This window comes from Mixophyes fleayi, chromosome 11 (assembly GCF_038048845.1).
Source record: "Mixophyes fleayi isolate aMixFle1 chromosome 11, aMixFle1.hap1, whole genome shotgun sequence".
Taxonomy (NCBI): domain Eukaryota; kingdom Metazoa; phylum Chordata; class Amphibia; order Anura; family Limnodynastidae; genus Mixophyes; species Mixophyes fleayi.
In genome coordinates, this window is record NC_134412.1 from 54376106 (window position 1) to 54402481 (window position 26376).

At 40.5% G+C, this 26376-nt stretch overlaps 1 protein-coding gene across 1 annotated transcript in view; it reads right to left on the bottom strand.

Annotated features, from left to right (window-relative positions):
* Window positions 1-3718: 3718 nt before the first annotated feature.
* The window catches only part of KMT2A (lysine methyltransferase 2A), a 173984-nt gene continuing 151326 nt past the window's right edge, over window positions 3719-26376 (bottom strand). Inside the window, 6 exon segments of the mRNA XM_075190790.1 lie at window positions 3719-9369; window positions 10028-10157; window positions 10615-10698; window positions 10918-11025; window positions 20373-20547; window positions 21203-21277. Of these exon segments, the coding sequence (XP_075046891.1) occupies window positions 9094-9369; window positions 10028-10157; window positions 10615-10698; window positions 10918-11025; window positions 20373-20547; window positions 21203-21277 (848 nt within the window). The 3' untranslated portion in view covers window positions 3719-9093.

Sequence of the window (26376 nt, forward strand, 5' to 3'; positions counted from 1 at the left end):
CAGATTCATGTTACAATGGATTAATAACACGTGACGCTAAGGCTGTCAAACAAGTGTATTGTTTATTTATTTTTTAAAAGAATATAGCAAAAAGAGTAAATATAAAACAAAGAGTAAATAAGTGTTACTTATCTGTAAATAGATTATTTCTGTAAATATGTTTAATCACTGATTATCCTAGGGCCTAGTCTTTCCCATTCGAAAGCTAGGATGAACAAACTGGAAACAAGAAAGTGGTTCTGAGCACCTCTGCAGTGGTCTGAGCTGAAGCAGGGTTATGTCACAGTTACTTTGGTTTTTTATTGACCAGGACCCTGAAATCATTTTGCATATATGGTATAAACATGATTTTTTTCAAACTTTCTATTGGTTTAACACTGATATGAAGTTTGAGCATGTGCCGTAAGCACAGAGACACCACCCTAACTATATATGTGATGACGTCTCTAATTTAACCTTGATTATATAAGCATTTAAAGTAATACACACATGAAAGTACCAATATTAAAATGGGGTTTCAGCAGTCATTTTGTTAGACCTTCCACACAAATGGCGCAATTGTTTTACCTATTCACCACTACTGGGGGAAGTGCTCATATTCTAGGATTACCCCAGTGTCCAAGAGTTCTTGCAGGTGTTGCTGGATTATATCCACTGGAACCAATCTTCATCACCGATCTCAGTAGTTTCATTCTTCAGGCGTACACAGTGCTCCACTCCAGAGGCAGACCCAAGGTCTCATCCATCAAGGAGAAGGCTAGTGCCCTCTTCGTCTTCTCCTTGAATCCCCACTCTGTCTGTGGAAATGGGATGTTGCTTGGAAACAGGGTTCAAGCTTCTAAGACCACAGTTCCAGTTTGTCCATTTCTTTCCTTCTTTTGATAAATAGCTATTCAAACATGGTGAATGGTTAGCATTAGCAGGAACTTCTCTGGAGTAACCTTTGACCTTAGGATAAATGATCACTATGAGTAGTAAGTCTCACACTTCAACAGCCGCCATCTTTGTTGCTCTAGTCCAGGCTTGGCTAACCTGTGGCACTCCAGGTGTTGTGAAACTACAAGCCCCAGCATGCTTTGCCAATATATAGCAGCTTAGTGTTGGAAGGGTATGCTGAGACTTGTAGTTTCACAACACCTGGAGTGCCACAGGTTAGCCAAGCCTGCTCTAGTCACTCAGTCAGACTTCATATATCTCTTCTACAGCAGAGATAGAAAATTGCAGACTTTTTCAGGACTCCAGCCTGAGTCTTGCATAGCTGATTTACCAGTTTGTTCATTGCAAGCAAAAATAGATCACTCTGGTTGGAACTGGCCCCCTCGGTAGGTCTGCTGAACACCACTCTTGTGCCCAACTCTGGGGTAGGAGCTAACGAGGGGCCAGTCCTCAGTGGACTTAATGCTTTAATGGTAGCAACTTACAACTCAGCCCCACTCACTTGGCACAGTGATTAAAAGGGGGAGGCAATCCTTTTCCACCTGAGCCCTCCATTCAAATAGTAGCATAATAGTGCCTCCATGTTCCACCATTCTCCGATCAATCACCTAGGCTCCTGTGATGTTAATTCTCTTTTGTAGAACTTGAACCACTGTCCGTTGTGAGTGTACCAGTGTGAGTATTATAGGTGCGAGTAGGGTAAGCTTTAGTAAAGAAATTGGTTTGCAGAGTGTTTAAAAGATTTGAAGGCTGTGAGAAAATCTGATCAGGAGTGGCACGGAAGAAGACTTGTAGGTGGGAGTGAATCATTCATTGTATCACTAGAATGTATTTTATCAAGGTTCTTTATTCCATTTTAACGTTGAGTAGAATGCTGAATTCTGCATCTCTCACCTTAAACATGATCCTAGGTTTTTAATAGTAAATCACCTATTTATAATAAATTTGAGGCTTAGGACAATTAATTGCATTCCCAAGCTTGTTTTGATTGGCAATTAGTGATAATTTGTGTATAATTAATTAGTACTGCCATCTACATACTGATATTTGAAAGTATGTTATACTGGAATATATGCACATCTAAACAGTTAAAATTAGTACAATTATTAAAAACACTCAGTCACACCCTTCCCCCTTTACCCAATTTAATGTCTTACCCCCTCCCTTTTCTTTTTTCTGTACCCTTGAGCAAAATTTTATAAAACCTAATAAAAACTTTTCAAGTAAAAAAAGAAAAAAAAAAAAAGATATGGTAAACAAATGTATACCTAATAAATAACAATGTCTAATTCTAGTCTTCAATGGCACTTTTGATACATCATATCTTAGAACATTCACATTCCTTACATAAATAAGGTAATTATAGAAGTTAGCACTGCTAGTAATAAATTCAAGTGGAAGACACTGCGTATTCAGTTATGTATTATTTGGTTAAATATGAACAACACTGTTAATCTCTATTAGGTCTTGTACCAGTACCTTGGTGCGTAGAATAAGAGAATTGTCATGCTTTAAAATGCAATGTTTAGGGTCACACTTAATTCATAAATTCAATCATGTTTAGCAATAACTTTTATAGTACATGGAATCATGGTGACGCCCCCTAAACAGAGATTAATTTTTCCTGAATAAAGCATACTCCTTAGGTACTGATTTTCAACACAATACATATCAAATTTGTGAATTTAACTACTGTTACTATATTTGAAGCTAGAAGATTCAATTTTGTACTACCATCTAATTATATCATGACTGCCTTTCCCGCCAAAAGGTGGGCACCGTGTTTGTATTGTGAGTTGTAATCCCAGCACCAACAGAGCATAATAATATGACTGCATATTGAAACTGTACTCTCTCCAGTCCATATAATCCATTTCCTGTCTCCCACAAAGCAACCTACCACAAGCAGTCAGAGGACGGACAGAGAGTACATAGTATAGGAAGATCCACCTAACACATCAGCAGGAAAGCGGTGTATGATTATGAGTGCATGTGGTGGATGGTTTTGATCTTCTATTAACCACTGCTACTTGTTTATGGACAGGACTTACATGTCCAGTGTGAACATTTGAGAAAATTGTGTAATTTGTTGGCATGGAAATTAGCTTTTATTGGTCAGTGGGGTGTGAGCATGAAATGTGTTCTTACTCCAAAATTCTTAATGTACATAGCGAAGGGTATGTTTAAGAGATTTTCTCTTAAGATAAGAAGCAAATTTAAATATTAATTTTACACATTTGTTCTTTAATGGTTACATAACATGTGATCATTAAGTGAAACCATTCATCCTCAAAATCCCTGGTCAGTTGATACAGAGAAGCCATCATAATCCAATGCCCCTAAGAAAAAATTGAGTTATAATTTATACCTAAGAGGGCAAATTCCTTTCTGACACAAAACAGGCAATCCAACAGCCTCCTGGATCAACATGCTATAATAGGTGATAATGAACGCCAATAACATTGTAGTTACTGTCATGGGAATTGCTGTCTACACATCTGTTCTTACAAAATGCTGTATTTCCATTACAGAATTACCAAGAGTATTCTACTTCAATGCTTCACATACAGTGTTGTCTATTAGGAAATAAAACACTTGCAAATACAGAATTAACCCCCCCCCCCACACACACACACACACAATGTCATGTGCTTAACTTCTCACAATCTCCCTCTCCCCTGGAGAAAAGAATACATTTTCACAACATACTTCTTTCTTTGTAGGAGGCAACCATTAGATGATTAACAAAATATTACATATATGAATAAAACCCAAAACAGTATTTCGTACATCAAGAAACTGGACATGTTTATTAAGTAACCTAATCACTTAAATTAAAAAAGTGCATAGAAAAAAAAGCAAACATTTTAAAACTCCTCTCTGTAGTTTTTACAACTATGTACACTTTACATTCAAATTACCCGACAATTTCTGTTTTCATATCAAACAGTTGTACATTTTATTCCTTCAGTTCTGTCCGAACAGACACATTTTTATACAGATTTTTTTTTTAAATAACACTGATAAAACTACAACAGTTTCCTTTTTCTATTTTATGTTTTTCATTAAAAACGAGAAAACTGGAAGAAAAAAAAAAGAAGAAGAAAATTTGGAAGAGCAGCAGGATATAAGATGGAAAGGTTTACACGGGATGGCGGTTTTAGGTTATACGTGAGCGGATATATTATCTTGCATTGACAGAAAGATTGATTAAACCTGTGTGATACAGGCCGGTTTGAAAGACATTGATATCTAGTTAGAATTAAGTCAAAAGATCACAAGAACACCAGTTTTATTTTATTTAAACCTTAAATGCAGATGGGCTGTTGCCCTAAAAAGCATCAGAAACCTAATACCTAACAGAAAAAGAAAGGCTTATTGTACATATCATGATTGGATAAAGGCTGAGAAATTACCACAAATCTCCAGGATCAGATTATAATGCACACTGCGCTGCCTGATTAAACCCATTTCTTATTTCTAGTGGGAAGCCCAGGAGATATAGAATCGTATACAATTGATAAACGGAAACCTATAGAACTGATGAAAAACACTGTAGACAAAGTCACGTTACACAATTGCGGCGGGTTGCATGATGGCCGCCTAAACAGTTATTCTTGCAGGATTGGTTTGCCAACATGCTGGAAGCTTCAGATTTGGAGTATTACAATACAGGCACAGTTCATGTCCTGTGGATTTCATTTAGATCAACATATGTCGACTTGAACAATAAATAGTGGAGGTGTGTAATGTTTCCTATTTGAAAATACAATAGATACCTTGTCAACCTTAAACATGTATTCTTGAGGCAGAAGTTAGCCCTGATACTGAAACACTTGTTGCCTACTAACTTTTGTAGTCCTGAAAGTTGTAAATGTTACAAAGAGGTTTGGGGACCAGTATAATAAATCAGTGTAATCAAATTCAGACCCAGTACCAAGGCATTGTGACAACTGTGTGCCTAGCATAAATGGAGTGAGGGTTGTGTATTAGCTTTGACCTGAATAAACACCCTGTCATGTGACTGTCTACTAGTACTACTTGCCCTCTAAGACAGCTGCCAATAACTTTCACAATGATATATGTAGAAGTCCCCACATACTCAACTTGTTTGGTATTAAATTCACATGTTACATGTAAACAAAGAACACTATTTTGTTATAGCCATTTCAGACTGAGCGAGTCTAAAAGGGTATTCTAGGCAGGTGACAACAGTCATGAGGTGCAGCCAAAACATTAAATAAATGCATCTCGCATAGCGAGGGAGTAAAGGTTTAAAGGACCACTAAATACAAGTTAATTCAAAGAGATGAATACTCCTATCATCTACTTTTATTAAGTGGGAGATATATATCTATGAATATAATCAAGTTCAGTAATTATGTCATCGTAGGGTGCAGAGGGCAATCTAGATAATTTCGTGCATGCATAGATATCCTATGCTAGGTGTCCCTGGAAAATATGTTGGCAAATATCTACAAAGGTTCCAGGAGATTTTTGAACTAGATATTTTAGGCAAGACTACAAATATGTCCAGGCCAAAATTCCTAAACCTTTTGAATGACATGGTGGGAAGACAGTGAAAGATAAAAAAATAAGATTTTTACTCACAGTAAAATTCATTTCTCTGACTCCATTGGGGTATAGTAGGTGGACTGGGAGTTTAGGCACTTAAAACTTGTTGGTCTTTCACACTCCTCCCCTGCTATGCCCCTCCTCTCCAGCTCAGACCTGTTTTTTTTTTTAAGTGCCTAGGAGTTAGGACACGTCTACATAGGCTAGACAGTGAAAGCTAAAAAATATTAGTAAAACCAGCACTCAGCTACAGAGCATGTGTACTTATTGGATTAATTTGTATTTAAGGATTAGTGATCCTTTAAAGAATGAGAACTTTACTTCTACTTTTTATTTAATGTAAAATCCATATGAGGTTAATGTCATTTACCACACTGTTCTCCCAAAAGTGTCTTATTTTTTAAATTACCATGCGGTGATCAATACTGAGAATAGAATATATATTTGTGACTAATTTCTGTCTGTCTTATATCATTGAATTATTAATGTTAGGTCAATAAAACACATGATGTTCAAATAATCCTGAATGTATGTAGATTATGGAGTCCGTATTACTCTGCATCTTTCTTCTCCACAACTGTTACACAGGTAAACCCTGCGGATTGATCGCAATATTATAAACTGTTTATTTAATGACATTACTGTAGCTCTTAAATGTTACTGGCTTTTTGTAAATGTGACAGAATTTGCCAATATCAGTACTCAGTCACAAATTCTTCCAAACTACAACAAACTGTATTCCTTGTACAAACAACCCATCTGGATTACTTTATACACTGCAGTTTGATGTATGACTAATACAGACAGATCTTTTTCTGAATTATGCGACAGAGCTAGAAAATGATTTGTTCCCCCATCATGAAAAAGTGAAGAGTTGAACATATGGATGTCTCCAAAACAGAATGCTTACTTGAAAACACAGATTGAAAGAACTGGGGATGCACTATAATCCAGATGACCAAGAACAGTAACTTTTATTATTTGTTAAATGTGACTGAGAGATATCCCACCAGTTACTATACTCAAATGATGTATCTGCTACTGGGGGGCATCCTGCAACAATATGCCAAACAAGAACATAACATTCAATAATCCATTGACAGGTGGTCTCCGTCTATTTCTCAAAAGCAGCACAAGTACAGGAGTTGGCAGTATTAACAGTCAACTCCTCAAAAAAGGCATTCAATTTACTTTAAGGAATGTTTAATGAGGACAAGGTGTCTGTATGACCTAGACAGCGATTAGTAAAAAGCTCTCTCCAATAGGTAAAAATTCTTATATACTTTTTAGCCACTATCATGAGCTGTAAAAATTAGGGCACACTAGCCAGAGGTCATATAACTTGAAGATATGGGACACAGGTACAGCATTCTGTGTGAGCTCTAGCAATATAGCACATGTAAACAGTTACCTTTTCCAAAGAACGTTGCTTAAGAATACAGGCTACTCAAACAATGAGCAAGTAGTTCCCTATATAAAATGTCATACAAGAATTTCTACCCGAGAGAGAGGTATAAATGTAAACCCTTCGTTCCCTCTTCAGAAATTATGGAATTTTACCTCAACATTGTTCATGCTGAAGCTTAGGACAGTCCGGTTAATATCTGCATAAAACAAGTTAACATTAAAATAATAAATACTTCCTACAACATACAGACATTCTGCAGAGTTCCTGCATTCTTGCTGTACTGATTAAATGAGCCTCCTAAGTTATATGAAAAGGTAATTAACTAAAAAAATATATATATAAAAGGACAATAACAATGATTTAAAGTCTAAATATTAACCAAAGTGTCACCTCTTCAGCAGCCTATGATAAAACCATTTTCACAGATCAAAAAAAAAAAATCTTTGCAAAAATAAAATTTTAACACACCAAATTTGGTGAAGACTTCCCATTCCCCTGCGTTAAGTGCTTCCTTAGCTATTATTTAAGTGCTTCCAATAGAAAAATATAGAGTATTTACATTTTGTAAAAAACATTTTTAAATACTACGAAAAATAAACAGAAGATGTAAACGGAAAGTGGGGGGTGAAGGATTGACTTGCTGGATTGGAAAATGGTGAAAGTTGAGCCTCATTGTCCTGGTGACATATATAGGAGAGGAACCCTTTAATCTTTCATAAGTGGATAATCTTTTAGGGGTTTCTTCGAAAGGTGGTGGTGAGGAACTATGAAGCCCTGCGTAGTGTCAAGAGCCCCCAGTAGTAAACATATCCTATTCCTCACTCCGCTAAAAAGAGTGCATTATTTTGTATTGCATGATTTCAAAATTGTTTTAAATATAAAATAAATATGTTTCCTGCAGCTGGAGTTATACAAACAATTTTCCTTCACTCCTAATTGCTATTACCATCCTTACTCTTTACCTCCCTCAGACAAAAATTGAAAACACAAAAAATGGAAAAAAATTAAAATAAAGAGTTATTAGGGCCACGACTAAACTTTGTCATGACATAATGATGGGTTGCTCCCCAGGGTGCCGTCCCTCCACAAATAACGTGGGTGATCTATGCAAGAAAAAGTGTCTGTATCTTCCTACTGGGACCATACTAATATTCATTCCTTAGGATAAGAATCCTGTAGTTGACATTACAAGAAGTAACTGCTATCTAATGCCCCAAAGATAATGCAGCTCCTGAGTGTTTTATTAACACAAATTACAGTCTCTGAATACCACTAACTGCCTACTGGATTAACCTGAACCTCTTAGAGACTGCCATATAGAATATTTCCCTCCCAAGTGGAGAATCTTCTGAATTTGTCTCCTTAGTCAGTGCTGTAATAGTCCCTTCCTGTTAAGGTCAGGAGGAACGTACCTCAGTGGAGGGTGAGAGGTATGTAGGATTTTGGCTCTTCAAGGAGATTCTAAATGAGTGTCTACTTATCCCTCTAGGGCTGCCTTTAATAATTAGGAGAAGTGGTCATCTCCTTGTGACAGGTTCACGATTTCTCTACGGTGCAGAACTGTTGACCTACAAGGTTGAGACTGCAGCACTCTTGTACCCTCTCTAACAGAGAAGTGCCCAACAGTCATCTTCCTACAAAGTTCTGTGAGGGCCACAGCAGACCTCACATTAAGTGGCCTTTATATGCTTTTCTATGGGCGATGAGCAGCTTGAACTCCCCTTTCTGAGCATGCTAAAAAGTCACAAATTTGATTACCAACAGTGCCATGCATTGTTGGATACATATAAAAATAAATTAAAAATATAAAACTACTAATTAATTCACTACCATGTGGTAGCAAAGCAGTATACAGATACTTATCTTCACTATATGCTGTATGTGGTCATGATCAGTGAGTGTGACGGTTCTTATTAAACATTACAGCATTTTTCTTATGGACACTTTTCTGTTTTTAAGCACATCATGTTAGCAGTAAAAACTTAGCTGCGCAATGCATCCTTAGCCACTTGGCAGTGAAGTGTACCCATGAACAGTGAAGACCACTGTTTTAAGGTGGAAAGTTTAGCTGTGAGGAAAGGTCACAAAGTCGTGGCTGCATGCTGCCTGCATATCTGGAGTGCACTCAACTCCAATCTGTACTCTGCATGACTGGGAAGATACCTAAACCTAGATCAGTTTAGAAACTTGCGACATTTTTTGGTCCCACAGTTGCAGGCTAACTTGTTGCTAGCATCCTCAATAGGGAACTTGTAGTCATAGGTGAGTTCCTCCCCACGGTATATTTTACGCATTGCAAATATGACAATGTGTTTCTGTCCATCAATTGGGATGACACGGGAATAGCAGTTGGGCTCACAGGAGTGGTTGATGAAGCGAGCAGCATTGCCATGCACAGTAGCATCCACAACCTCAGAATCATCTATACGGAACATATAGCAGCCAATACCCTAGAGAAAAGCAAAAAGGAAAGAAAACACATACATTATTATACATTAATAAATATCAGTGCTCTCTGCTATAGCATGGAGATCATTAGACACCACAATAACAGACTATGTTGGTAATTACTAGTTTATGCACTATGCATTTTAAAGTAATGCAATATGAAGTGGCATATTAAATATTTGGTGCTTAAAGCAATCTGTTTTGAAATGTAAATGTAAATGTTAAGTTTAATTACAAAACTTACTGAATCTGAGTTAGTCTTGCCACTCAGCAGTGATACTGAGCAATTAGCCCAATACTGAAGTGTATGCTACCCAAACACTAGCCAAAAGCCCAATATTTTTTCTTAAATTATTATTATTGTGCACACTGGGAGATGAGTGCTCGCAGTCTGTGTGACCAGTCATATTTCAACTGCACTTACAAGCTGTAACATGTTCTGAGATCTGATCCAAACACTTCAATTTAAATACACAGATTTTATCTTGTGTGTGGCCAAAATGTACACTGATTCTCTTGGTGCTAAGGCCTAAATCAATCCATGTGTGGAAAGTTTTGCAACTTGTTTAGATTTGTTTATTGTTGCAAATAATTACATTAACAGGACAATGAAAAAAAAAAATAGGAAAGAACATTGCAATGTTTATTGTGGACCCTCACCTTTCCATCATAATACTTTTCTCTTTTGTCAGTTAAGGTGGAGCGGATTACATTTCCAGAATACTCTATCACCATCTCTCCAACATCAATGTTCCTTTTGCAAAAAAGACCCCGGCCATGTATTGGAGATCTTAGAAGAGAATACAACCAGTGAGATCTAAACACAAAAGCATTAATATATGACCTTAATTTAGCTATAATGTAACAGTACAGTTTGGAGACTGATGAATCTTTGGCATCTTTCTAACATGGCTGAACATTAAATGCTAAACCTTTAGCCAGACTACTTTATGGATGACAACAAAATATTGACTCAATGTACAGTTGCATTAAAAATGGTTTCAACAAAACGTTGAATACTTTCAACATCTTCCTTAGCCATGTAATCCAATCTTTATCTATTTGGGAATGAGTGGGGCAAATGGTAAAAGCTTCTGGAAGAACAATTGTTTTATGGATGAGGTTGCACTCCACTTGTGGTTTTCATGATGTGTTGCTTACTTGCTATTGACACCAATTCAAATTCATTTTATTTTGGTGAGTAAGTGTACATCAATTCCTATTCACACAGTAAATGGTAAACACACCTGTAAACACCTACAGCCTCTTTGGATGTCTTCTTGAGATGCCGGAATCTCATTGGCATTGGCAGATCCATGCTAGTGGCCCTCCTGTAACAAATGTATTACAAAAAATATAGCCCAAAATGCATGACTTTTGGAGAGACCTTCACACAGTAAATGGACAAAGCAATCTTCTATATTTGTGTGTGGCACAAGTGACATTTAGTATAATCATGATCTGTTAGGGCTGCTACATTTCTTTTTTTAAAGTGATAGTAAAAAGAGGTTTATTCTTATGTAGTTTATGTTTACAAATAAGAAATTTACCGAACAGATTTCAACTGCACCTCTTCCTCATCCTCATCATTTGGTTTGTAGTCTGGAGGCTGGCGATGCTTGGAGGCCAAGAAGTTAAACATGTCAAATGTAGATTTTCTGAAAAAGTGAGGGTGTATTATTAAAAAAGCTTTTAAATCTTTGAGATGTTATTGTTTGACATCAACAGCACAAAAATGAACTGTAATTCCAAATAAAATTTATCTGGCCTCCTCTGGGGGACATTGGGAACATTGAGGTATACAGAAGGACAGCGCGAAAATGGCACTTTAATAAGAACTTCTGTTAATTAAGCCCTAGCTCCTTCCTCTCTATACCCCACATCCTGTTACTTCAGTTTAGTTTAAGTGCCTGGTGAACAGGCTATGTTTCGGCTGAGCAGCAGCCCATTTCCGTTAGATTACTGTTATTTTCATTTATTTTACTATCAGAGGCTTCTGCTTCCTGTTATCCGACACCAGGCGACTCACTGAGCCACGGCTGTCGATCACCGCTGACAGCAATCAGCATGGGCGGCTGTACGGTGTCTGGTGGGGGGGATCAGAGGTACTGTGGAGGTGCCTCCGCTGCCATATCCCCTTCTCCCAACATTTCATGTGCCCTCCTAGGAGCCAGGCACAGTCAACGCAGACTGTGCCCATCCGCCATTACCGACAGGCAAGCAGCTGTAGCCACTGTGTGAGGAGTAATGACAGCAGGTAAGTGTACGCTCCCCCAGTACATTGCTGGAAGAGGGGAAAGGGGGTAGAAAAATGCAGTTTTGTTCCTGTGACAGGATGGACCGCCTAAGCCACCGTCTGTTGTTGCTGGGAACCGGCTGGGCTTACTTTGCCACTGTCCCCTTTTACTATTCCGAATACGCCCCTCCTGCTGCAGTGGGAGTGGCCTGCTGCCACCACTGAGCTCCTTTTATAGCACTCAGAACCATGTTCCTTCTGGATAACTGACGCTGCTAGCGTACCTCGCTGCTGGTGTACCTGGGCTGGTACTCCTGACCTCTTACTATGGCTCAGGGTTGCTGTGGATGGATCCCCCTTGGCCTATCACACTGACCAGGGCTGCAAGGGTAGAAGGCAGAGCAGTGGTACTGGAGTAGTAGGCCCAACCTCAGAATCAACCGGAGAACGGATAAGAGTTTGGGTCTAATCTGTAGGTCACAGGTCTCAGAATTACTCTGTGGAATTGATGATACCTGCCAGCAGTTGGCGCTACTGAGTACTGAGGCGCGGAGTCTAACACGCCCCTGGTTTTCACCAGGAACCCCCGCAAGGAGGTATGGACTTTGCTGCAAGGGACGCGCAGGTCGCGGCCCTCGGTATCAGTCAGCTGGCGAGGTAACAATTGAGGCAGCGGTGACAGCTCACCAGGATGGAAGAGTAGTCAACAAGCCGGGTCACAACCAGAGGAAGGGATATAGCCAAATCAGAAGCAGGAGAATGGTCAGGAAGCCGGGTCAATACCAAATATCAGTCTAAGCCAGAATCAGGAACCGAAGGAGAAGTCAGGAACAAGCCGGGTCAGAATCCAAGTAACAGCAAAACAAGAACAAATGCTGGAGCAAGGCTGAAGACCAAATACTCTGGCACAAGACATGTGTCAGAGGCTGCTTTATATACCCTAAGGTGCCTCCTGATAGGGTTAGGGAGATTTTGGCGGTAACACATGCTGGCTGCAGACAGATGAGCAGAGATAGCGTCCCGCTGCTAGGCAACGGGACGAGGTCGCTGAGAAGATGGAGGCGTCCGTCTCCTGCACCAAGTGTCAGTGCGGTGACGGCACCTGACAACAGGATTTTCAGCATGGAAGATATTTCCAAGCAGGTCTATGAAGCAAGTGATGTTTATTTGCTCAAACACTGGTTGAAGGTACCAGCGTTCAGGTCAGATGAAATTAAAAAGATACATTTCAGTGTACAAGTCAGTGCATTTTATACAGATTTGGACACAGGCTATTTTTAGAATCAGGATGTAACCCCGTTGACCAAAACATAGGTTTACATGCATCGCAAAGCTAACAATATTTACACTTGTCTGTGATATCTTATAATTCCAGTGATGTCTTGCATCTGGTCTTTAGACACAGGAAATCTAGTAACAAGGTCTTAATTAACCCTTCCTGCCTTCAACAGGCCTCACATATCAAAAGATCCAATCAACATGAATACCTTCTTTAAACTAGCAGGATATGCATTCCCGAAGACAGGTACAACAAAACATTTTCTTGCATCAAAACAAAGACTTATTATATCAGGTATACATCAGAAATAAGGTATTTGCTTTTGAAAGGTTAAAACAGAAAAAACAAGTTTTCTACCCTGGTTTCAGAAATAACGATTTCCTATATCACAATATACACAATATCAAACATAAGTGCATTGGCAATTTATATAAATAAGCGCCCTGCGCTATTTCCGTTAAAAAATTTATACCAAAAGTCCCCCTCATTTAGGTTGCCTCTTACTAGGGGAGGCCATTGGGTTAATTAAAAAAAAAAAAAAATTGCTTAGGAGACTGGGGGGTAAATGTATCAAGCTGAGAGTTTTCCGGCGGGTTTGAAAAACCAATCAGATTCTAGCTATCATTTATTTAGTGCATTCTACATAATGATAGCTATAATCTGATAGGTTGCTATTGGCAACATCTCCAACTCTCAGCTTGATACATTTACCCCTGGGTCAGGTTAGGGTCACAGATATGTGAGCCCTGCTAGGCATTGGATTGGTGGAGGGGGTTGACCTGCTGTACGCCTGCCAATCCAGATCTGGGCCCTGGAGGGAGTGTTTTTTCTCTCATGCAATTCTTCCTTGGTGGTCTCTCACTCTTTTGTGTGCAGAATAGGCAGCCATTTTACAGCTCCAACTTCTCCCTTTTTCTGTCCTGTTTGGTAACAGGTCGGGGATGGTTTTTTCCCCAGGGTTTTGTCCTTCAGACTGTGGGGGCTACTTGGCTGTATTGCAGGCTCACTTTCTGTGCTTGATTGTGTGCTGCTTGTCTCATTCACTGTGTTTTTCCTGTTTCATCTGTCTGTTTTGTCCCATCTGTTAACATGTCAGATCGGGCAAACTAACTTCTATGTTGATGTTCACCTGTGCCGCCTGCCAGTCTCAAGATCACATACTGTGTGCACCAGAAATGTGTTTCTGGCTCGGTGGAACCTGCCTGGGCTCAGTCTTTTCAATAATGTGGCTGACCTTGCCCAACTGGTGCAGTCTCACTCTGTGGGAGGTCCTTCTCCTAATCCCCCTTCCTCTGTGGTGAGTGATGTGGATTCGGTTCCTGGTTTATCAACGTTGGATTCTGATGAACCGGCCTGGGTACGTGGGATTGTGTCCTCAGGACAGGGTTTGGTTTCTGCCTCCTTCTGCTTAGAGCAGATATTGCAATCTGCTGCAAAGTCATCCTCGGGTAAGCACAAGTGGGAGGTTGCACCCCTGCAGAGAAATGAGTCAGATTCTGACTGTACTTCCCAGGAGGGCGAAATAGCAATTGATTCTGACATAGACGCATTTTCTGTTGTAGAGGTAGTCCATCCTGACTGTCAGAGTGTAGAGAAATTAATAGGGGTGGTACGTCAGGTACTTGAGATTCCTGTGGCAGCAGTCCCTGTCGCTACAGAGCGTTCTCTCTTTGTGTGGCGGACAAAGCTATCTTTGTCTTTTCCAGCTTCTTCCCAATTGGAAGATTTGTTGGCTGAGCCTTGGTCTTCACTACATCGGAAGTTCCAGGTGTCTCGTCGGCTGTAGTCGTGTTATCCCTTAGCCCCTGAGGTTCTGTACCATCCTTAAGTCTATTTTTGTGACATCAGCCTTCCTTGGCGTCGGTGTGGATCAACAAAGCTGTAAAGACTGCTGGTCAGAACAGTTGTCTGAAGGTTTGTTGGCAGGTAGACCATCTTCTGAACTGATTTCTATGGTGAAGCAAAGTCAGAGGGCTACATATTTTTTGGGGAGGCAGCCCTGGATGTGGGTCTGATAGGGGCACTAATATCTGCCTCTGCGGTTTCGGCTTGTCGGAGTCTGGCTTAAGTCCTGGGAGGCTGATGTTGAGTCTAAAAAAGCTCAAGACAATTCTCTTTTCCAGGGGTGTTTTCTTTGGGCCTCATCTTGACACCATTGTCAGTCAAGCAATGGGAGGAAAGAGCACTTTTGTTCCTATCAGTGCTCCCAAACAAAGGATGTCCAGGTTCCGGTCCTTTCGATCTTCAGGCAAGTCTTGCAGTTAATATTCCTTGAGCCAGTCCTCCAGAGGTCAGTCATTCCCCCAAGCCTGGTCTACTCTGTGTCCAGTCGGTGTGACGGCCCGCACTTATTTCTTAAGTGCGGGGTTCACAAATAGGTTTGGGATTTTATTCCAAACTTTTTCAGGTGCCAGAACAAGACGGCTCGTTCAGACCCATTCTGAATCTTTAAACACCCAGGTCAGGGTGCCCAGTTTCAAGATGGAATCTTTGCGGTCGGTGATTAACGGCATAGAACAGGTTCATGATGGCTCTGAACATCAAAGATGCTTATCTGCATGTTCCCATCTGGGAAGGTCATCAGTCCCTCCTCAGGTTTGCAGTTCGGTCAGAGCACTACCAATTTCAGGCTCTTCCCTTTGGTCTGGCCACGGCCCTCTGGGTCTTTACTAACATCATGGCAGTCATGGCTGCTCTGTTGAGGTCCAAGGTGATTACTATCACCCTTTACCTGCACAATCTTCTTTTGAAAGCAGAGTCTTCAGAGATACGTCCGTCTCATATCCAGATAGTTATCCGGACTCTGGAATCCTACTTCAAAAAGTGGAAATTGACCCCAACCCAGTGAATGATCTTTTTGGGACTCTTATTCAACAGCTGATAACTATGGGTGTTCTTACCTCCTAATAAGACTCTGGCCTTGCAGAAGATGGTAAGATCTCAGTTGACTGCCAAACAGACCTCTGTATTTTAGCATGAGGGTTCTGGGCAAGATGGTATCAATTAACGAGACAGTCCAGTTTGTTCAGTTTCATGCAGGGAAGTTCCAGTTGAACACGCTCGTTTTCAGGGTCTTTGGATTCTGAAGGAATCCAAACTTCTGATCAATGTGTTGAACTGCAGGCAGTGTTCTGTGCTCTGAGCAACATTTGCTCCATGGAAGGGTGGTGAGGATTCAGTCAGAAAATGCCAAGGTGGTGGCATACTTCAATCACAAGGGCGGCACCAAGAATCCCTTAGCCATGCGAGAGACGCACAGGATTTTTCAGTGGGCCGACATTCACGTTCTGGCGATCATAGCCATCTTCATTCCAGAGGTAGAAAATTGGGAATCCTATATTCTCAGCAGGGAAACTCTGCATCCCGGCAAATGGGTTTTCCATCTGGATGTGAACCGCCAGTTGGTAGACAGTTGATGTCAACTGGACATCGACGTGAAGGTGTCTTGGTTGAACTACAAGGTCAATCTCTTCTGTTCCCAGGCGAGAGATCCTCTGGCTGTCTCAATAGACACCATATCCGTTCCTTGGTGATACCGCATCGCTTACCTGTTCCCACTGGTAGCAATGCTCCCGAGGGTGTTGCAGAAGGTAAAGAGGGAGGGTGTTCCAGTCCCTCCGACTACTGGCCTTGAAGGGCTTGGTACACCGTTTTGTCCATGGTGCCTGTTGCTACTCTTAAACCTGTTATCTCAAGGCCTTTTCCGTCATCTTGGAACACCTGGTTTTAACGGCGTGGCTGTTGAAGCCATGAAACTTTAAGCTAAGGGGTTTTCTGAGTGCGAGGTGCAGACCATGCTTCGGGCTCGGAAATCGGGATCGCCCAAAATATATTATTGGGCATGGAAGACATAATGCCTGGTTTGTCTTGCGTATTTATGTGCGTAGAACTTGGAATGTGCGCAAGACTGAGGATCTTCTGATCCTCTATGATGCAAGAGAGGCTGGCTAACTTTCCAGGTCACTAATGCTCGGTGGATCACAGATGTAATCCATCAGGCTTATAGTGAGGCTGGGCAGGATGTTCCAGATAATCTTTGGGTACACTCTACGAGGTCAGGGAGTGCTTCCTGGTCGGCACGTCATGGTGCCTTAGTGAGCAGCTGTGTTCGGCTGCCACATAGTTTTCTGTGCACACATTCACTCGGTTTTACAGATTTAATGTGTTTGCATCCAAGGATGCAAGTTTTGGGACAATGGTGCTTGGTTCCTTTTCTTCTGAGCATTCCCTGCCATGATCATACACAAGTTGAGTGTGGTCCTGTGAATCTTCCTAGTGTTACTAAACTCGAACCTGCAAAGTCTGATGATGAAGGCTAATTTTAAATATACTCTGGATATCAGTATCGGGACAAGCCCTGGATAGTAATGTGTTGTAAAAAAAATAGTGCTTACTTAAAATGTTTTTTTACGACAATGCATTAACACAAATAATATAGCAACTGCCTGAGTATCTTCTTCAGAAAAATTTGCATGTTAAAACCAATATACATGTTGTATGACGCTGCAGACCACTTGTGGCGCCTTATAAAAAAAGGATAATAATTTATTGTCAATTTTATTATAGTACTGCACTATATAAAGAGGAGCAAAATTGTGTTAGCTGAATGGCATTACCCAGTGAGAAGAAAGTGCCAAATCAAATAAAGTTGTATATGTAGACCAACTTACAATAGGGATCTTGATAAACTCAACACATGACTGAAGCAACTGTTCCTTCTATTTAATGTTAACGTTCAATTTTATTGCTTTTATAACTTAATAGATTAAATTACACCCCACATGCACTCCGTAACACTCATCCAAACTAGAATACTATCCAACAAATTACAAATCAAAATACTAGCAACAGTGTCTACTAACCAGGAACATGTCTAGGTCACTCCATCAAGTTAGCTAAGAAAGGACATTAGATCAAAGCCTACCATATATCTTTTGTAACTTATTTGGCCAGCCTGTAGCAACTGGAGGGCTGATAACATTTTGCATACCAATTTTAAAGTCACATACAGTATATGGAGGCATATATGACTATTTTATATAGAATCCTACCACTTACTTTTCACTCATGACAACAGCCCTCTTTCCCACTTATTACACCAACAATGACTTAGTTAGCTAATGAAATAAATATGATTTGAACTGGCCTAAAACTCAAAGAGTGTTAGCAAAGCCAAATTGTTATTTTCATAAAATTAGATTATATTTTTATAAAAACATATAGAAAAAAGGAAATAGTAAAAAAAAATAATAAAAAAAAATAGGTGAACCAACTTAGTAGATGCTGGTTGCATTGCACAGTCCCTAATATATATATTCACAATGCATGGAGGAGAGTGGGAACAATGTATATGTTGCATGGAGGAAAGTGGGAGCTACATAATGAATAAAGAATGAACTATATGTGACAATGCTTGTTTCAGTAAATAAACCAGAATTAGCCCCTCTAAGCATAATAGACAATTTGACTGGCAATGTTGGGAACTGAGCATATCTCAACTGTGAAAATCTAAAAAACATGTTGTTCGCTAGGGTAAATTTGGTTGCCAGCTACACAATGTAAAAATGCAGTGAGCCATGCAAGGCCATGATATTTTCTAGGATCTCACCTCTCTCACTCTAATTATAACCTGCAAGCCATGTCAGGAATTGTAAATACCTCCGAAAAGGTTACGGATTAAGCTAAACAGGGTAAATGGAGACTAGATAGGCCCATGGTTTTTTTTTAGTGTTAAGGCCCAAAACACTATAACCTTCTATGGACAAAGAGCACAAGGGACGACGGAGAGCATGCCAGTCCCGTGCAGGATTCACATAAGAATGACTCCAATATCATATATCAAACAGCGATTCCAGTGTAGAGTACTGATGAGTTTCGTCTGTTGAACCCAGACTTTATCAAAGATAGAAATTATTCTATTCTATATATGATGAAGTCTGGGTTCAACAGACGAAACAAGTCAGTACTTTACACTGGGATCGCTGTTTCAGTTATCTGATATTGGAGTCATTTTTTTTTCCAAAATACATTTTTACTGAGTTTTGGAAAACACAAACAGATCATACATGGAGTACAATAAAAGTTATATTACTCTACGTTTTCGTACGTTAGGAAAGCATCAAAGTTATTTTTATATTTACACTGGTACCAGTTTTGTTTCCCTCCAGGATTTATGTGCTCTAATTCATCTAACTAGAACTTGCTACTAATGCTGGAATAACTTTCTACAGCTTTCTGCATGTGAAGACCTACTCACCTTTGCTAATACTAATGTCACTAATGTCACTGACGGCAAGGAAACATACCTGTGCTTCTGGGTAATGCTGTCCGACAGTTGTGTCCAGAGCACCCGAACGGAGTCATAAGCTGGGAGCTGCAGCATTGGAACCGCTGAGACAATTAAATGACTTATATTATATATTTCCTATGCAAGTCCTCAGCCAGTGACATTCCATCAGGATCTGTACATGTAATACCATGAATATACCAGCATTACTTTGACTGCTACTCATCTTTCAACTTATGGGGAGATTTGCTGGAACCTTAGAGGAATTTTATTGTGACTATATCTTTATATGAAATACCATATATTTACTAGAGCTACACGGACATGATTAACAATTTAGTCCATTTATAGACATCTTTTGTTATTCCATTTACGTTAAGGACACACCTATATATCACTATTCAGCGCTGCCCTTTTTTGGTTTGTGTTTGTTTTTGATTAGGGGCTAGCAATTGGCCCTGCTTTGCAGCTGCGATTTGTGTTTATTTGGTGGGGTGCTGCCCAGCGCGGGGTTCCTTTTCCTTTATTTGTACAGTTTGGGGACAAGCAAGTTTTTCTTACCACTACAAATATCTTTAATGATTTCCAAACATAAGAGACAGACATAAAGACAATACTGGACCTCAGGAGAGAGAGAAAAAATGATTCAGCCACAAAAGGGACACTTTAACCAGTAGGGACTATGTTGCCACACCGAGATCTAAACACACCCTCCACCCCACCCCATATCTTCACCAAACTTGTGAACAGTTTATTCCCTGAATACAAAACTAGTTAGGCATTAAAATAAGTCCAACAACATTACAGTGGAAGCAACAATAATGAAAGGAAGCCAGACCAGGAAAATGGCTGTTGCATTGTCAATGCATCAAATGCAGAGAGCTGTGCAAAAGTTGCAATAAAATATATGTGGGCAAATAACTAGCTGAAAAAAGGATGGTGGGCCTCCTAAAACAGGAACAACAACAAGTTGAGCAGAACAGTCACGAACTTACAATACCAACAATGTCCAGCTAAAAAAAGAAACAGCTAACCAAGGAAACTGATCTACAAGGTAAGTATTTCTATAACTGATTAAGGGCCCATTGAATCACACAGGGCAATATGGCTCTCACATGTGGATTCAAAGGTGTTCCTTTTATACAAATAACATTTACAGGTTTTACAACCCCTACCCCCCAAAGTAACACATTCTCTGGCTCACCTTCGGTGCATCTCTGCACGTGCTGACCCATGAGGATTAAGGGGAGGCTCCTCTTCTCCAGCTGGTCGGTGGAAGCGGAATTTATAGCTACGACACTTATTGGCCCCATAAAGCTGTTCCACCAGAAATACCACAGCATCATGTATAATTCCCAGCATCTTGAGCCCGTTCACACCTATGAAGAAAATGCTGTTATTACAACTCTGTAAATACAGATGTTGATGCAATAAAAAATAAATTAAAAAAAGCAACTGATTTTAACTAAAATATTGTATAAATACTGAAAGAGGAACCAATGCAAAATCATGAACATAAAATCACCCTATCTGTGTGGCAAGACCACCAAACCACCATTTCTCTTTCTTCAACAACTATGGCAAGCAAATTAGTGAAGATGAAAGATCATTTGTCCTGAAGCAGCTAGTGAAAACTCAACAGGATAGCCATTTGTTCACGTCAAAGATACATGCAGCCAAGAGAGCTTGAACAGTCAGCTCCATGCAGCTCTTTATGCAAACCAAGACCTTTTAGGAGGCTATAAATGATTATCTACTTTATATGATACAGCTCTTACCAGCACAGAGCTTTTACTAGACCATGCCCAGAACAAAGCTAAAGGCAGACAAGTTAAGACAACTGAAACAAAGGAACTGAAACTGTAAAATATTTTGCTTTTAAGCTTCCAAAGGTTTAATCTCATAGACCATTATTTTTTATTGTTTAGAAAATACTCTGGAAAACATACATGAACTACTGAATAAACTTATTTTGGATTCATGCACCAATACACCTCAATGTTGATGCATATACTAGTATATAACTCAACCAACCTGCAAAGGACAGCTGTTTTAGTCTCGCATTAGATCTTGCTTCCTGTACTTTGTCAGTCAGAGATTTCCAGGCCTCTGCAAGGCAAAACAAAAGGGCATGTTATACAAATATATATATCACTGCCCCTATGATAAAAATAAAGCAATATAGGACGTAGATAAAACGGGTAAAGCTGACACAATCAGATAAAAGAAATCAGCTGTTAAGCTTCTTAAAGGTAAAGCGCAATTCTTCTGTTTTCTGTTTGTAGGTAAGATCCTGTCTTGGAATTTCCCTGTGCTCTGAGTAATTAGTAGAAAGTTGCTTCTTAAAAATGATGTTCCATATGGAACTGGATTTGCTTACTTGGATAGTAAAAAGTAGTGAGTGTTACAGGAATAACCAGGATTACAGAGATTTTGTAAGACTGGAAAGGAGAAAACCCTACTCTAAACTAATGAGCCCAATAAAGACAAAACTGCTTCCCTATATGTCTGAATTCCTATTTGGACTACAATGGATAGAAGGAAATTTTATTTTATTTTTACGAAGTATGTCTATTAAATAACGAGACTGATTAAATAACTCACCTTTATTTATTGGTATTACAAATTTAATGTTTGTCCCCTTCAATATACTCCCCATTTGCAGTAATACATCGCTGTAGTCTTGTTTTCCACTGGTCGAAGGCATGGAGCAAATCAATTTCTGTCATTTGTTTCAACATAGCAGCCGTTTTCTTCTTTACAGCATCAACTGACTCAAAATGTTTCCTTTTAAGCACTGATTTAACTTTTGGCAAAAGATAAAAATCGCAAGGTGCTAAATCGGGCGAATATGGAGGATGTTCAAGTGTAGTAATGTGTTTGTCAGTCAAAAACTGCTTCACAGAAAGTGGTGTGCGAGCAGGCGCATTGTCCTGGTGAAGAAAGAAACCATTTTTCCACAGTTGCAGCCGTTTCTTTCTGACTCTGTCACTAAGCTTTTTCAAAACTTACTTATAATAATGCTGATTAACTGTTGTGCTTTCTGGGACCCATTCCAAAATTACACCCTAAATTTTGACTTGCTTTGACAAACTTTTTTCATTCTTGGTGATGATGGTGTTTTCCAGTGCATTGACTGTCGTTTGGTTTCAGGAACGTACTGGAAGATCCAGGTCCCATCACAAGTGATTACTTTATAAAACAGGTTTGGATCTGTGTCAAGTTGCTGCAGAATGTCAACGCAACATTCCTTGCAACGTTCTTTTTGCTCTGGTGTGAAAACCCTTGGGACCATCTGTGCACAAACTTTCGTCATGTTAAGATCCTCACGCAAAATTTTCCATACGGTGTCTTTGTCAATGTTCACGGATTCAGCTATCATTCGAACACTGAGTCGGCGGTCTTTTTGAACAATCTCACTGATTTTTTTCTACATTTTCTTCGGTTCCTGAAGTACAAGGTTGTCCAGGGCGTTCATCATCTTCGACATTCTCGCGTCCCTCGCTAAATCTTTTGTGTCACTCAAACACACGCCCACTAGACAGGCAGCCATTCCCATAGGCCGTAGTAAGCATTCTGTTGGTGTTTTGTGCAATTGTACTAAAAATTTCAAATTGACACGTTGTTCAACTTTTAAACTTAGCATTTGTTCGGCACTCTACAGAAAACACAACCAAACTAAATGGCGACTCACAATCAACTGAACGTCAGAGTGTTGCAGCTTATCATGCAGGTTCAAGGTTACTACATATGCAGATATAACCGGTTCTAACTGCTTTGTTTACTAGGTGGAATGACAGTCTCCTTATTTAAGACATACCTCGTATACTTAATAAAGTAGTGATTATGAATTTTTTTATGGTAAAGTTCTGTGGGGAGTTTTTTTTTATTTTGTTATAATGATCAGGCGTCTTGGGGACTTTTGTCTATTAAACTGGATCTTGTTAATTAATCCAGTGTCTACAGAGCCCATGGGGCATAGGGATGAGCACCATCACTTTTCATCATGAAGCTGGTAGCCTCTGGAAGGAGGAGCATGCTGTTCTTAGCGCCCTCCTCCCTCACCATACCAACGTGGTGCTGACCAGCCTAGGTTAGGTTTTCACAGTAGTGGGGGCAAACCCACACTCCAAGTTCCCTATTATAGTGAAAACCTGCCCAGACTGGCTAGTGCTGGGGCTGTTTGAATATTTGGGGAGGGGGCCCACTGCTCATTTTTTTTTTTTTTTTAGTGCAGCATCTGTGGTCTGAGCAGAGGTAACTGTCATTCACTTGCAGTTCTCCACTATCCAGCCACATGTGTTTTTACCACAAATGACTGAAAATGACCCATGTTAAGACATCATATCAAGACAATTTAAAATGAAAATATGTTTTTTAAACATTATTGGCAGCACCTATCAATCAGTGTAAATTGTAGCTCTCACAGCGCCCTCATATTTAAAATAATTAAAACCCAAACAATGTGGTTTGCGCCCCCCTTTTTGAGACTCCTCCCCTCCTGCCCTCTCCATCACCATTGGTTCTACCATCATCTCCTCTTCACCCCAAGTTCGTTGCCTGGGGGTCACCCTTGGCTCCTCCCTCTCCTTCACATACAATCCCTTGCCCAATCCTGCTGCTTCCATCTAAATAATATAATCTGGATCAAACCCTTCCTCTCCACCAATGCCACCAAAATGCTCATCCACTATCTCATTATCTCTCGCCTGGATTACTGCAACCTCCACCTTACTGGCCTTGCCAGCACCAGTCTTGCTCCTCTTCAGTCCGTACAGAACTCTGCAGAACAGGTTCAGTCTCTTCTCTTCACTCCCCCCCCCCTCCTCTTGATCTGTGCACTGGTAGTCCCTTTTACCTCTTTGGTTGTGTAGATGCTCTCTGCTAAGTTTTTAATTTTTGTACTATTTACACCTTATTTATACTTTGTCTTAGTATTGCCTGTATGCTGTGCACTGTTACCCTGTACTGTTGTCCCATGCTGCAAGTACGGCATTGCAGATCCTTTGTAAAGCCTCGTAAATAAAAGATAATAATAATGTAGTTAGCCATGCTACTGCACGTAAAATATATATGATTTGGCGTTTAACATTAGGATTATAGGTGGAGAGACTTTACTGCATGGGCTACGGTATGGTAGCAAATCACCTAACGTTAAAAGACAATTGTATGCATGCTATATGTGTAGATGTCATAATATACTCTGTCAATATAGGCATTTTCATTTAGAAGACACAGATGGCCAGACCAGTTAGAGAAAAAACCACCAAGTTAAGGTCAAGCTAGGGATAAGGAGGTTTTGGTAGTTACATCAAATCTCTTTCTCTGACTCCATCTGGGGGACACTGCATTCCCTCCCTTTTGCTCTTGTGCTGGATGTTTGTTTGGTTCTTTCCTTGGGGTTTTTGTATTATACTGAGGTTACCATGGGGTTGAAGGAGGGGTACTCGGAGTTGCACTTAAATAATTAACCAACTGCTGCTCACTCCTCTCCCCTCTGCAACCCCTTCTAGCCTCAGTATAATACAAAAGCCCCAAGGAAAGAACCAAACAAACATTCAGCAGAATAGCAAAAGGGAGGGAACGCAGTGTCCCCCAGATGGATTCAGAGAAAGATATTTGACGTAAGTACCAACATCTTCTTTTCTAAGTCATCCAATCTGGGGGACACTGCTACCATGGGGACCTTCTAAAGTAGCCCACAAGGGAGTGTTTGCTCAGGAACCGCTGCGCGCAAAACACTGCGCCAAAGGTAGTATCCGAAGCAGCAAACACATTAAACTGGTAAAATTTGGTAAAAGTGTGAACAGAGGACCAGATAGCAGCCCTGGACAGCTGGTCCGCTGAGGCACTGTGACGAGCAGCCCATGACACCCCCCCCCCCCCACTGAACGCGTGGAGTGAGCTGTGAGCCTCTCTGGCACCGGCCTGCTAGAACGCACATAAGGCTGCAGAATCGTAGATGTAATCCAACGGCAATGGGCTGCTTAGAAGCCAGCCAACCGCTCTTATGGGAGTCAAACAAAACAAAAAGAGAGTCCGTCTTACGGTTAGTAGAGGACCTATCCATATAAGTTCGCAAAGCTCACACCACATCCAATGATGTACCCTCTCGGAAAGCAGGAACCACTATATCCTGGTTCGCATGGAAACCAGACACAACCTTAAGAAAGAAAAGCACCATCCTTAAGACCGCCCTGTCTTTATGAAAAATTAAGAATGGAGCTCTGCACGATAAGGCCCAAGTTCTGACACCCTGCGTGCCGAAGCTATAGCTAACAAGAAAACGACCTTCAAGGTAAAAAATCTGAGTTCAGCCGAACGCAAAGGTTCGAAAGGAGGCTTCTGGAGAATAGCCAGGACCAAATTGAGATCCCAGGGAGCTATCGGCTGAACGTAAGGAGGCTGAATGCACAACACTCCCTGGAAGAAGGTTTAAACTTCAGGAAGAATAGCCAGACAGCGTTGGAAAAACGCAGAGAACGCCGAGACTTGAACCCTAAGGGAACTGAGATGAAGCCCAATATCCAAACCATCTTGGAAAAACTCCAATAAACGAGACAAACGGAAAAAAGACGACTGACAAGAACGAGCCTCACACCATATAACATAAGCCAGCCATAAGTAAATGCGTGCCAAAAATGGCTTCCTGGCCTTCATCAAGGTCTGCACGACACCGGAACAGAATCCTTTGCCCCGCCAAATGTCGACCTCAACAGTCATGCCGTTAAAGCCAACCGAACAAAGTGAGGATGATGAAAGGCTCCAGTAAATCGGGCCTGAGTAGAAGAGGCCAACCCGGACCTTCTGCAAGCAGAAGAATGTTGGCGTATCAAACCCTCCTGGGCCAGCTTGGCGCAACTAAAATAACCGAAAGGCCCCCCAGAGATGGATTTAAGAAAACCCTCCACCCTGCGGTCAGTGGCGTCAAGGAGTGTTGTAGAACCCGGCAGTGGAAGAGTAGTATGGCGGGTCACCCTGGCCACTGGCATATCCACATTTGGAACCTGTTCCCAGCGGGCCTTTTATAACGCCTGCAGGGGTTAAAGGACTGGAAAACTGTGGGGTATAACAAACTTACTATCTGGCTGCTTCCAAGCTGACTCGCCTATCTCTGCAAGTTCCACTGACGCCAGAAAACAGACAACATGACGTTTCCTGCACTTAAAGAGACCTAGAGCTGACCAAGGTTCCTCTAGATCCAATAA